The sequence below is a fragment of the Mesitornis unicolor genome, unplaced genomic scaffold (genome assembly GCF_000695765.1).
Source record: "Mesitornis unicolor isolate BGI_N332 unplaced genomic scaffold, ASM69576v1 scaffold2371, whole genome shotgun sequence".
In the NCBI taxonomy this organism is placed as follows: domain Eukaryota; kingdom Metazoa; phylum Chordata; class Aves; order Mesitornithiformes; family Mesitornithidae; genus Mesitornis; species Mesitornis unicolor.
Genome location: NW_010161535.1, coordinates 100,585 through 115,254, shown reverse-complemented (window position 1 = coordinate 115,254; position 14,670 = coordinate 100,585). Strand labels below are relative to the sequence as shown.

The following is a 14,670-nucleotide window of genomic DNA, read 5'->3' as shown; positions in this document are numbered from 1 at the left end:
GATATATATTAGTTTCATATAGATATATATATAAAAGATATATATATTAAAAATATGTATATTAATATATTCAGGTTCAAGTGTTTCTACCAAAGAATTAGAATGTTTCAAGTCAAAATGTGCAAACCAACGTATTCTCTTGTACTCTACTGCTACAGCTCTCTCTGTTATTTTGATTGAAGTTTTGCTCAAGAAAGACAGTTTTGTGTCAAAAGCGCTACCAAAATACAAACAGATTATAGGAATTCTTGGGTAGTCTTTGTAACAGGCAGTACGTTTTTTATGGCAAGCTTATATGAATCCTTGTACGATATGCAGGACCATGTGGGCAATGAGTATACACAGCTGACACAAAGAACGGAGAGAAAACAGTGAGAATATGGAAGCTGACTCCTAGGTGATCAGGAGAAGAAACTGGAAAGGACTCAAAAAACCAAGTCCAAAATTAAAAGATTCTTGCTTTTTTGTATTTCTGTGTCTGCAGTTTTTTGAGCAACATTTTTATTTAAGAATACAGCATTTCAATAGTCTTCTTGACTACACGCACAAACTACTCTTATTAAAAGTTAAAGTCTTCCTTTCTTAAATCATTACAATTTTCTTTCTCTGTAGTAAAGAAGGTTAGAGAAGTTTCATAATTTTTTTAACCTGATCAGGTCCTGGACTCTGCTGTTGAAGGCTTCCACTTGTGAGGATTTGCTTTTCACTTCCTGTAATATTTTCAGTGCAGTAGAGTGGTTGTTTCCATCTGGGAAGCTGGAGATTAGACATCTGAAAATCACAGCAGTTATCCTCAGAAGTCCTGTTGTTAAACCTTCAAACACCTGCTTATTTGCACTTCTGCCTGAAGTAGCATTATGGTCATCTGGAACACTAACCTAAGTAAAGAGAAAGACAGAAAAAAAATCAGAATACAGTAAAAATAATCAAAGTCAGTTGAGAAACACGAAGCTACAAATGAGTACACCAAAAGTAACAACAAAGTAACATATTCTAGCAGTGCTGTGGGACATTAAAGTATTTTAGGTGTAAGAAAAGATCTTATGCAGATAAGCTGAAACAGAATAAATAAAGTCAAAAGAGAGTTCAGTGTATCAGAACTGAAGGAAGCCTTATAGCAGCAGAGTATTTAATTAGCATGATATTGGATTTTTATTATTTTTATTATTATTATTTTTAGTGGATTAACACGTGCACAGGATTTTTAATGAGACACTAGCAAAAAAACCCAAAAAACCAACAAACTTGACTGTGAATAAACAAACTACTGAGATGGTTCATCTTGACTACTACATTGTGTTACCACAGAGACATACTAAATGTCTAGGACACAAAGTGTTTACTAATATAGAGGAAAGAGGGCTATTTTCTGTGGAAGAAATAGCACTTAGTGTTGTATGGTAATCCCCTACCTGACTTTGGAAAAACGCAATGTACCATCAAGAAGGCTACTCAACAGTTTGAGTGCTAAACAAACACCCCTACAGAAATGAGTATTTTGAAAGGCTAAAGTTCTTGTGACATAGCAGGCACAATTGTAGCTCTTCACAGAAAAAGACAATAAATACACTTTGCAGTGAGATCCAATCCCTGATGGACTTCCTCCTTCAGGAAAAAGGAGAAAGAAGGAGGAGAAAGGAAGAAAGGAAGAAAGGCAGGCAGGGAAATAGAGGGGAGGGAGGAAATAGAGGGGAGGGAGGAAATAGAGGGGAGGGAGGGAAGGAGGAAGGAAGGAAGGGAGATAAAATCTTTCCTGAAGTAAGCATCTTTCTAAAATATTTTATGTGGAATTTTAACGCTAGAAGAATTACAGACATTTTCACCAAAAAATGTAAGATTGACTGCAATGAAACTCAAACTATAACTGAGAAAAAAACCCCTAATTGTATCTGGAACAGTAGTTGTTTGCCCTCAGGAAACAGCATACTGAAGTATCTAAGCAGTACATGCAGACGGCCACAGGAGGTGTCATCTGGTAACAATGGCAAAGGACGCTGGGGAATACAACGTTCTATCTACAAGGAGAAATTCAGTTGTGCTGCTGAGCTTCTGCATAACTGAATTCAGAACAAATTTTATTACCTGCTGAGGTACACCAAGAGGTTACAAACAGCTGTTTAAGCCAGCAAAAGAAGGCAACCCTCACTGAATCGAGACAAATGAATTACAGTAGTTCCCCTTCACAGCTGAAAAAGCCTGCGAGAGAATTATCTTCTCCTAGTAAGTGTCAGAATTTCTCAGTTGAGCAGTTTACTACTGAAGGAAACCCTTTAAGGCAAGGCTCCAAAGCTCTTTGATTCCCATTTCTCTTGCCTTTTTTTTTTAAGAAAGAAAGAGAACTGCTAAGTCTTCCAAAGTCTACAAAAATTAAGAGTCCTAGTTTTGTAAAAAAATGAAAGTTGAAATTCTGCCTGGGAGGGAGGGAGGGAGGGAGGCATATAGAGAACCCACAAAACCTATCGGGACCAAATCTGATGAGAAGAATCCAACATCCAACAAAAAACCCCAAACAAACCCAAAAAAGGTTTAGGTCCTTACCTGAGAAGACAGAAAAATTGACGAAATTCTGGGGCACAACCTGACATACTAAAACACTGTAAAGGATGACATGAATTATATACTTCTAAAAGATGCAATGGGAAATGCTTTCTACCCACAAATCTCAAATTAGGCATAGAGAACATCTGAGCACTTTTATGAAAACCTTTGTATTTTAGCTATCAAGGACATCAGGAAAAACACATCCCAAGAATAAGGCCTTGATATAAAACATCACCTGATGACCATTGCACTCGTCCCTCAGATGTCAGACACTTGTGAATCATGTCAGAAGCACAACATTCAGTTCTCTCTGAACGGGCCTCAGAGGAACAGAATCCAATTTTTCTAAATCATTAAACTAGAGCCCATCCTAAAAAAAGCAGCAAAGTTGAGATGTACAACACATAAATCTGGAGACAAATCTGTATGCAGGATACAGATCTGGAAGGAAATCCTCACGGAGAATACATATATATATATATATAAAAGTTTACTTCTCATTTAATTTGTAATTTCTGCAGTCCAAGCTAATTTAAACCAGCTGAAATTCTGCCCTACTATGATGAAATGGTAAGGGAAGAGAGTATGGAAGCCCTGCAGTTTCACAGGCAGAATACTGGCAGCACAGATGCATCAACCAAGGTGCAGGGCTCCCAGGTACATTCCCTGTGCTTCAAGCTGCTGGACTCCACCGACCAACAGACCTCTGTGGAAGCACGTTTATGAGACAGCTTGAGGCTTTTAACACTGTAATTAGTGATCAATATTGGCTGAAATGTAATTTTCATTCCAGGTTAAAGTAATTCACACTTGGTATATGCAAGTGAGGGCACAGAAAACTGCTCATCCACGTATAGGTATCAGGAGGGATTTGGTAACACTTGGTGACAAAGAACAACATGCGCATGTCTTTATTATTCATTAGCTCTGAGCCTTGTGTTGGTACTTAAAACTCATTGTAATAGTCTGTTTCTGGTGACGAGCCAAGTGAGCAAGTGAGAAGACTTTAGCTGCTTACTGAAGTTCAATAGGAAAAATAATATTATGTTGCTCCAGTAACTTCTGTTGACTAAAATAATTCATGCCTAATGATTCTAATTGCCTACTGCAAAGATGGATTAAGTTTCGCAATGTATAAAATCAATTTACATGTGGTGACTTTGTCCCAGGAACATCAAGTTTTAAAAACTGCTAGCAAACACTACTCATTGCTTTTTCACCTAAGATAAAATACTATATAACTTACTCCTTAATGATTTAATAGTATTTTACAGTAGAGTCTTCTATTTGTTGTAATGAACAGTACTGTAAACAAATAATGTTTGATTTTGTCTTCTAGTTGAGTGTATAAGAGAATATTTTCTAAGTATATAGCCCTTAGCGACAGAAGTTCATACTTCAATTTAAAACTGTTCTTCCTAATCTGTAAAATAAATACATCTGGCAATCTTAATACAATCATTTATTGCAGAGCTGATTTTTCACATTTGATTTTTGGGGAAAGTGTGTGTGTATTAATATAAAATGAGAACAAATGTGGGTTTTATACTCTGTATGTCAAAGAGGAGATGGAAGGAAATAATGTTTATAGAAAATGGGTAAATTTGAACTTAATTTCTACCTTTAATATTTTCCATTTATATGAACTCAAATGACTGACAAAAGATCAGCTCTTTCACTGAAGAAGTAATTAATGGGACAGTGTTAAAATGTGTTGAGATTTATGTTCAAAATTAATTGGGTTACTTGCAAAAGTGATATATTACTTCGCTTGTTGATTATTATATCAAGCAAGGGGGTAAGAAATCTTAAGATTTAATAGTGTAATTACACTCTCAAGCTCTGGTTTCTTTGTGTTGATTACAGAAGGGAGTTAATGATATTCAGAGAAACTGAGTTTATTGAACGTGGATGAGTAAATGTTAAAACATTCCATATTTTTATCTCTGAGGTTTAATAGGTTTAACAGTTTAACTGCCACAAATCTACAGGTACAATTACACACTTAATTACTTGCCAAGTAATGGGTATAAGACATTTTAACATCACAAAGGAAAATGTAACTATTGTTCAATTACTTGACACATCCAACATCTCAATGCTATTTTAGCATTTGTGATGGCTGCCTATGTTGGGTCTAACCAAGACACCTACTTTCATTAAAGCAGTTCTTGAAGCAGGGTGCTGTGATGACCAGATTCTCAGCTCTGGCGCAGCCTCCATACAACTGTTAAGCTGCAGAGATTTCCCCTTGTGCAGGGATTCCCTTGCTTGTGCAGAGCTGCCATAAGCTCCTCAGCTCTGCCCAGCACCTAGGGCTTAATCCTGCAAGATGCTGAACAATATGGCCCCAATCCAGTAAAGCACTTAGGGCATACATTTAATATAGCTGAAAATGTTACTCCATTCTGACTCGTGTCACCGAGTACCTCTGCATAGCGGAGCTTTTTTTGTTGTTGTTTTTTCTGCACTAGCAACAACAAAAAATCGTTTCCAGTTAGCAACGTAGAGCTCTGTCACTGAAAACTCATTTGCGTTTTTATTTGTCTTGTAAAAAGCATAATCCTTCACAGCCATGAAGAATTTTAAATATAAAGCTGCTAAAACAAAATGGTAAGTCATAAACCTTTTGAGACACCCAATATCTGTTCATTTGTTCACTTATATTGTATTCTTCTTCCATTAAGAGTGGCAACTTTGTGCTTTTTGCAGGTGTAAGTCATTGGGCTGACCTCAAAAACGTTACTTTCAAAACAGTATCTATAGGTTGTTAGACTTTCTACGCAGTAACTAGCGAAACCGAAGAAATGGAAGTGGCCAAGGAAGTCTATGGGCTTAAGATGGTGCAGACAAAGGTTCCAATTTTAAATTCCCTAACCCTAAACATGATCCAATTTGAAATTTTCAAAACTTCTGCCAGATCTATAAAAGACAGCTAACCCTGGAAGGTCAGACTGCTGCAGAGACCTTTTCTTTGTCCTTGTCAATTCTGAAATCAAACCTGTATGTTGCATGTTTACATAAAATTATCTACTTAAAGGAGTAAAAATAATCTGGTTCTAGACTTTAGCAATGAATCTTAAACAGAAAGAAATCAGCAATTAATCTTAAACAGAAAGAAAAACAGTCTAAAAATTTATTGCATGTGTAGAATATTAGCAGCAATACACATGAATAAATGAAGTGCACAACAGTGACTATCTCAAGCTAGTCATCTGTAGTGCTATGTAGTGTGCAATTCAAAAAAAGGAGGAAGAAAAGAAAGAATCCATGTAATTTTGCATGTTTGTACGAACAAAGAAATATAACAACAAAAATGTCTCAATTTCTAATTCTTAATGGGTACTGCTTTGCGTTATGCTTTAACTGGTAACTTTAAGCAGGTCTGCTGTGATTGGAAAGGTATGAATGAACAAAATCTTCTAAGAATTTTTACTGGACAAGGTCTCATCCAGCTCATTATTCTCAAAAGCTTTTTGAAATTTCCCTTTGATCTACCTGAGAACATACAGCAAAAAACCAACCTGTCATGCTTTTCTTACGTGAAACCATAAAAAAATACTAAAAAAACCCCCAAACGCCAATCTGTTTACTAAGCACATAATTATTTACAAATGCAGGCACAGGTATGTATGGCTTATATACGGTTTTCAGATATCTTCATGGAAAAGTACATGACTAGAAAAAAACAAACCACAAAATCCCCACCTGCACATGCCTACAGCTCCACATCATTATTTGTTTCTCTCAGTGTGAAAGGTTCCAAAACATAGAATTAGAAAAGTTCTCATTATTTTGCAACTATCTTCTAGGTACAGCAGAAAAAGAAGAGCGGGGACAGCAGTCTGGAGGTAAATGAAGTTACAACTCGAGCAGAAGAGTTCTATGACTGTAGGTGGGAAGGTGTGAGCCACTAAGCACTGAAATCAGAAATGCACCACTGCTCACCCCAACAGACACCCACCACGGCATCACCTGGGCTCATAAGGAGGCTGAAGTGAAGTGAATGGTGAAGTCTACAGAAGGTCTCCTATCAATCCTTTTAGGTATGAAATAAAGGAAGGTCTAAACAGCTGGCTTTTAAACTTGGGCAGGATGGATGGCACAAAAAAATTAAGAATAGTCCATTTGTTATTCTACCATATCACACTGATACTCAAGCTTTGATGGAGGAAAAAAGTATATAAATATTCTACAATTCTTCAAGTAATATTTTAAGGGGAAAAATGTTAAAACTGTGTAAAAAAAAATTAACATCTTGTCACCAGTGAGAGGTAACTGTTTTAAACTTTCTTCTTTAAAATGTATAGATCTGAGTTTTAGCAGAAGTGAAGCAGACATTGCATTCGATTGATGAATAAAATCAAAACTAAACCAACATTAAATTGGTTGGAAACAAGGCTCATACTGGCTGTATTCAAGAATATATTTAAAGGTTTCTAAAAATTGGATTCTTTCTGTTTCTGCATTCAGCAAATATTGGCATATTTGTTCAACAATCTGTTAGAACCTTGCAAATATATGTTCTCATTTATTACTCTTGGTATTACTTGGGGTTTATTTTCCAACAGTATGTGGAAATACACACAACACTGGCAGAGGTGGCATCACACAGCTCACCAAACCAGGAATAGTGGAGGCAGTTAAATCCCAAGGAAGGGTGTCTTAATATTTTGGTATTCAGAGCTTGATCCAATTAAACAAAGTGCTCTCCATTTGTCCATTTCTTTTCAATAAAAGAGAAAAATTAAAACTTGATCTGATTTATTATATTTTCAAGGGTGAAAAATCAGGGCTAGAAAAGCAGCACTGTATTTATTTTTTCTTGGTACTTAAATATGTACTTCATGGAACCACGAAGATATCCTCGTTTATGGGCCAATTCTGTCTAAAGAGAACATAAGAAACTTTATGCATGGGAAAGAAAAGTCCACTGTGAATCATGGGAAACATTAAGCTTTAATTACAGTTTTGCTGCAATTCAAGGGTAGTATTTGGCAACTGACTGAAAAGAGCTCTAAGCGTGGTCAATTTTTTTCTTGTAGTATCTCTGATCTCTAGATGGCCCACATTTCCTAAAGAAATGCCCTCTGTATTTCGTCAGGAAAAGTGCAGATCATTTGCAGAGAGCTACACTGAGAAAAGGGAAGGCGTTTGGCATCAGGATGGATCTTGTCACTTACAAAGTGCTGCCAGATTTCATCTCTGGTGTAATTACCCACAGAGCCCGTGCTCCGGCTGGCTCCGCGCAGAGCCAGCAGTGCTGTGACTGCCCCGGCACAATACACGCACCTTTCACTAAGTACATCTGAAATCTAATACCTGGAATCCTCTTGGAAAGATCTGGTGAAGAACAATGAGCTGGCAGCGACTTAGAGAAGAAGGCACAGGTTGCATTCGGGCTTTCTTTGTGTCAAGGACCTTTGGACTATCTTTTTAAAGTGCTCATCAACAGTCCTATGGCTTGTTGATTCTAACAGCGTCATTTAAATTATTTAAAGTATGTACATAACTTTTCAATTAACAAACTGCTTGGCTCATGAAAATACATACACACAATTTATAAGTAGAAAATCAAGACTAAATATCTTATGATGAGCAGGTCACTATGAATTAAAAATGAGTTTTCAAATAAAATATTTAATGACATTTCAAATTAAATGAAACATTGGAAAATTAAAAACTTGCACAGTTAAAGAGTCCTGCCATTTAAGCACTTCGGCAAATCAAACTGCAGCAACATACTGACCTTATATTCCCAATACTGAAACACGCAAGAATCAAACACACATGGACAACCGGTAATATCTATACTTGAAATATTCCTATTGGGTGAATTAAAGAAGAAAACCTCACGAAACATTAAAGCTAGAACACTGTCCACTCACCAGAGTTCCTAGTACATATACTTTTGCAAAATTTATCAGTAGAAGCAAGCATATCCATTGGTATAGAAGTACAGGAGATACAGTTACCAAATACGTACAACAAAAGAATCTTATTCTTTTGACCCTTTCTCCTCATATCTCCTGGTGTCCTTATACTCTAAATACTCTAATATGTTTATAAAGCATATAATTTCCTAAATTAAAATAGCTATTTGACGTACCGTAAACTGATGTATCAACAGGTCCATCAGAAAAGTGATCTTATTACTAAAAAGAACATAAGTGCAGTTTTCTGCACAGTTACTGCAGGTGAGGCTGTAAGCATTTGCTGTATTGCACAGTGACCTAAAAAATCAGAAGGAAAAAGAAAAATAAGAATGTTACTCCCTTTTTTCGGTAAACTAAAAGCAAATAAATGGAAGCGCATCACAGAACAACCTTTCAGCAACTGGCATTTGTTTTCTTAAACTTGGTATTACAAACAGTACTAAAAATTTACATGAGATCAATTCAATAATTAATAACTTCAAAACCATAGAGCCACACTTGTCAGAAGTCGCGCACTGGCTACTGGACCCTTCTGTGTTCAAAACTCATTAAAAAAACTTGCACAGAATATCAGCTAATTACATCATTTGGATATGTAATCATCTTTTCTCGTGGCTCATATCACACAAGTAATTTGGGTGGGAAGAGGCAATGGTAATAACAGAAAATCACAAACACAGAAAGCTCCAGACGTGCAAAACATGCCCAATCATTCTTTGTATCATGAGAAGTAACTTCCATCCGCTCCAATTAAAGTGTTCTTCTCAAAACAGGATTTGCAGGGAAGCTGGGACCAGTCCTATAGAATATACTCACAGAGAAGAGAAATCTAACTGCAGATAATACTTTAGCAGAATAAACACAAAATTCATTTCTTGAACTTTGCTTACTACAAAAGCTATCACTGCTACTATACAAATATGCACACAGACCCACAACACAAACACACCAGAAATATATACAATAATAACTAAAGATGGCTAGAAATTCAAGTTGTCTAAAGTAAACGAAAAGGAAAAGAACTTTTACTTTGCTGGGTCTTTTTAACATGCAAAAAAATGCAACTAAGTCCAAACAAGCTCCACAGAGGAAAACACTTGTGAGTATTTTCTCTGTCAAAAGGCCATGCAAAAGTGGGACTGCAACAAACAACAAGTTACCAGACGGAAATCAAAGCTGGTATTTCACACAAGTTGCAGACTAATTCGACATGCTTGTAACGACAGAGTTGAGTTTTACACTGTATTTTTCTCCTAAAATATTTTTTGAAAGAGCAAAGTTATTTCATAACAAGAAAGGCCGCTCCACTGATTGCTGTGTTCGTTGCTGTGCCATCTCGTTACCTAGCATGGCTCCCCTGAGTTGAAGCTGAAGCACCTTATGCACATACATTGTATTTCTCAAGCCAAGAAAAGCTGGAAATGCTCAGAGGCCAGAAAATTTAGAGCAAAATCTTTTCTCATTTGTATTTCTGGCTTCTCTTTTCTTAAGCTGGAGAAATAATTTTGAATTCAAAAAAGAAGCGCTACCTTGCTTGGTTTGATGTGTAAAAACATGAAGAACATTTATATCTTTGTTAATAATCCCGAGTATCACCGTATTACCAGTTATATTAATTTTACTATACTGGTAATTGATTTTACTCTGCTGCCTAATTAAATCAATCTGCAGTTCACAAGATATGAAAATAATATTAAATCATTATTTATTGATCAAAGGCAGGTTAATTTTCACCTATTTCACCTGATTTTTACCCTACAAGGGTAACACCCATGAAAAATTCAAGCAGCGTGCTTCATGTGCACTTTTTTAAAAAATTGCCTTGCAACATGATTCTCTTTTCCTATCCTGGCTATATAGATCTATTTATTTCATACTCCTCAATAATGCTGAAATAAATGTTTGTTAGGCACCTGCTTTTACTTCTCATGGAAGATTATTCCCGTGTAGGTGTGTTTACAGGGAGAGAGATACGAGACTATATCGGTCGTTTCTATTTTCAGTTGAGAAGAAGATGCTTTAAATCAGCAGCTGTCATTTTACCAGCTATTCTAAAATGAAGATTACTTCTATTTAAATATAAACACTGTAATTTACCCAAAGTGTCAAATATGGACTTGGTAGGTTCACTTTCAATTTGGACAGCATTTCAGAGTTTGAGGTGATTTAGTTAATTCACTGCAATGTTTTTTTTCAGGTACAGGATTCCTAGTTCCTAAAAGGAACAGTTATTTTACCTTTGAAAACAGAAGAACTTCCCATTTTATATATAAAACAAATTCCACTGTAATAATGCATCATGCTTTTGTATTTCCCAACTGAATCTCATGTCAGAAAAGGTACTTGCATTTTCAGAGACTCAAATAATGCATTTGAAAAGGTGGTGGAAAGCAAATGGATGTCAAATTAATTTTTCACAACAATAAAGAGGGTTCTTTTAATTGATAACATAAGCTTGCTAACCACGGTTCGTCTAAGCACATTCTCATCACAGCACGCTCCTAACTACGATTCAGTTCCACAATTTTTTTAATTCAAAATTGGAAGTGTCAGGACAGAAGCTGTCCCCAGGTGGTTTGCAGTGTTAAATGGCAGATTAAAGACAGCACAACTAATTTCTTTATTTTAATCTTATTACAGGAACAACAGCTGTCAACTGTCACCATTTCCGCACAAGGCCTCTGAGACACGTGCAGCGTTGTGCATGTCAAGCCAGAACTTTATTTAACAACCAGTTAAGCTCATGGGATGGAAAACTCAATACATTTCTTATTTTCCTCCTGTTAGGAGCTCTAACTGCTCTTAATTCCAAACCTTTTCTCGAGAGAGATCAAAATCAGCTGAAATAGTAAAGCATAGGCCTCACGTAATGCAGCTGTTCATTGATTACTGATGTTGCTCTAAACTTTGTATCACACCCGCAAATCGGCTTTAAAGCTATGTTAGCCAGCATGTATACTCAAACTGCATAATAAGTCTGTCCTCTGATGCAAGGATTTCCTCTAGAGTAAATCCAATTACAAAAACACACATTATGGTACACAAACTTTGATCCAAAAAAGAAATCTGTCTTTAAACTAGACAAAAACACGCATCTGTATGTTATATTCATTTTACAGGAGTACAAAGAAATAGGAAGAGGATTCATTTGAATCAACATCTTCAAGCTAGATCTCAACAGTTTATATGGATATATGTGGTTTATCTCAACAGTTTATATGTATGTATGTGATCTTCTTCTATGCTAGCCCATCTTCACTTTCCTCAAGTTGCCCGGTAGAAACAGGCTGACAAACTGTAATGTTTATTCAAAACACTGAGGCAGCGACAGTATCCACCCACGCAAAACTAATCCTCCATAGTGGACACGTGTAGGTGAGAACACAACTTTTGCTTTACAAAGTCAGAGCATCATCAACACATAATAATTAAACTTTTTCAAGTATAAAGCCTATTTACGCTACTTTCAGCTTCTGAAGATTGTAAGTGAATGCACTTTGACTATCAATGAAGAAAATAAGAAGCTCAATGTGGCAGTGAAATAATACAAATCTAAACATTATCACATTCAGGATGAGTTAAATCAGTTACAAATTGGTAATTTTTAACCAGTTTGAATGTTAGGCAGTTCCTGAATAGGGAATGAAAGTGATCAGAGCTGGTATTGAAAAGCTGAGTTGAGAAGTGAGAGGTGAGCGAATACTGAAAAATGGTGCACAGAATGGCCATGTAGTGGAATGGTTAAAGACACACCAAGGTAAGAATATGGACTGCAACAACAACAACAAATTGGTTTTAAGGTAAAACACCAATTTTAAGTCTTGAAGACTATACAGCCCTTACAGTTCACTCATGGGGCCTATTACACCACCAGGAACCCTCAAAGATTCATAATCAATTACTATTTTGTCTGTATTTTACATTATTTAAGGATATCTGATTAAAAATGGGGCTCCAGCTGAAGTCCAATCACAAATAACGGAAGGACAAAATGCAGCACCAGTTCTCTTTCAAGTCACCTCCAAAATAAATTAAGAGTTTACTTCTGAAATGTTACGGTACTTATGAATAAGCTATTGCATGACGAGTGACAATCAAAGGATTATTTACCCCAACATTTACAGGCGTGACAGAACCTGAAAATTTCTGACAGAAATTCTCCTGTCCCTGGCTTCTCAACTATTTTATTGCAAAAACTGGCTCTCAATCCAGAAGTTTCAGAACAGTTGACAGAGCTCCTTTCAACAATATAACTTGTTCCTGTATTGCACAGGAGGGCAATATTGCTTTATTCTTGAGCTCTGCGAGCTTGAAATTCAGCTCTGAGACAGGCAGCAAGGACACACCATGGAGAGACAGATGCTGCAGGTTTCAGATGTTGAACTTACACAGAGGCCATTCCCTTTAGAGGATCTTTATGTCCTTGTACCAACTGCTGCTTTGCAATGAATGTTTCTCTAGAGGGAATGATCTTACTGGAAAATAAGAAAGCTTGTTTTGCACTGTACATAAAAAAATTCTTCAACAGTCCTACAGAACTGCACAGACAGTAACAGGACAGCTTAAGAAATCTATGCTCATAAAACCAAGGAAAAATTACAAAGAACTAGCTATAAAACCACTTCTCAGCTCAAAATCATTCTCAGTGAAAATAATAATTTGTATCAATGCCATTCATAATATGACGTGGGCACTATTCTCTACTTTTTACATACATATTTATGGTTTGAACTTTTTTTAACCCGATATTTCCTTTAAATAATAAACAAGATGCAAGAAATTGTATTAACAGAGAAGATACATTATAGTAAAACTGTCTTAATCATGCCCTAACTTGTAACTACCTTTGTTCCTTACACAACCATTGCTAATTTCTATTTAAAACTGCTGGTCATTCAAGGAACTCAAAGTATTTCACAAATGTTAATTAAACAAATCCTACAAACCTCATTTGTTAGCAGATATGTTACAATTTTCAAGGCCAGTAAGATGTCATGGCACAGAGGGGCTAAATGACTTGCCCATAGCAAATATGCAAGGCAACACAGGGGATGAGATATCTTCTGGTCTTGATCTTAACTCATTTAACGGTTTTGCTGTGCAGCTCCCATTTGCTTCTCAGCAGAAGTGTCAGAAAAATACCAAAAGGCTCTAAAATCTCTTGAAGTGCTGCTGAATGTCTTATTTTGTGGAGATCTGAACAAATACAGGAAAACTACCAAATGCCACTTTAAGAAATAATGCGGCTGGACGCTAATTTGTATGTTAACACCAATAATAAAACCTACTCTAATCCACTGCTTTCTCTTTTCCTTTTTCAGTGATTTATTTGAAGGGGAGAAGAATTGCCCCAACACCAAATGTATCATCTGTCTCATAAATGTCACATCTTTTTCACAGCATTTGTCATCCTGCTGGTCTAACTACCAATCTGGACAGTAGTACAAAACAACAGGCATATTGTTAAATCTGATAATAAAGCTTTATCTTGTAGACATGGGATTAAAGTTCTGAGCTGCACCATACTGGCAGGATTTTGGAGAAAGAGAGATGTAGATAGTAGCCCATGTAATCTCCTCACCTCCTTGTGAATAGCTTATCCTCCTCACAAAACAACAGACAAATTCCCAATCGAAGATGAGTACAAATGGTTAAACATTGCAAGAACACAAACAATGTTAAGTACAGTAGTGTCCTTCAGAAAAGCGTATTTGGCTAGGGGAACACTGGAGGGCAGTTAATGAAAGGTCTTAATTCAACTTCTTTCCACAGGGCTTCGCTTTCCCTTTAAGCAGAAAAACCTGCTGCTTTGCTAGATTCAAAGTTTGAGAAGTCAGGACGTAAATTATGTTTGCATAAAAGAAAGAAAAATAATTTCAAACTAATTTCAAAAATTAAATGAGGAGCCATGCGATACAAATGTTCTTCATTTGAAGAACTGAATATATTCCATTATTATCCTTTGTTTTAAAAACTCAAACATTCTGTATTTAAAGCCACACATTTGAAGGATTTCCAGTGAGTACTGAAGTACTGAAGAATACCTAGTGAGACCACACTGACACACATTCTGGTTTCTCTAAACCAGCCACGTTTGTGCCTGTTACAAACTGTTCACAGAAAGTCCCACCCTCCAAAACTACTGCTTGCTCTTGACTCTGCAGCCTCGGCACAGAAGATATTATTCTCTATC

At 36.3% G+C, this 14,670-nt stretch overlaps 1 protein-coding gene across 1 annotated transcript in view; it reads right to left on the bottom strand.

Annotated features, from left to right (window-relative positions):
• Nucleotides 1–648: 648 nt before the first annotated feature.
• Nucleotides 649–14,670, bottom strand: part of SCAPER (S-phase cyclin A-associated protein in the ER) — a gene marked incomplete at its 3' end in the record, with an annotated part of 113,450 nt that continues 99,428 nt past the window's right edge. The window contains exons 24-25 of the mRNA XM_010193279.1: nt 8,651–8,774; nt 649–878 (exon numbers count right to left, since the gene is read on the bottom strand). Of these exons, the coding sequence (XP_010191581.1) occupies nt 649–878; nt 8,651–8,774 (354 nt within the window). The remainder of the gene's footprint in view (nt 879–8,650; nt 8,775–14,670) is intronic.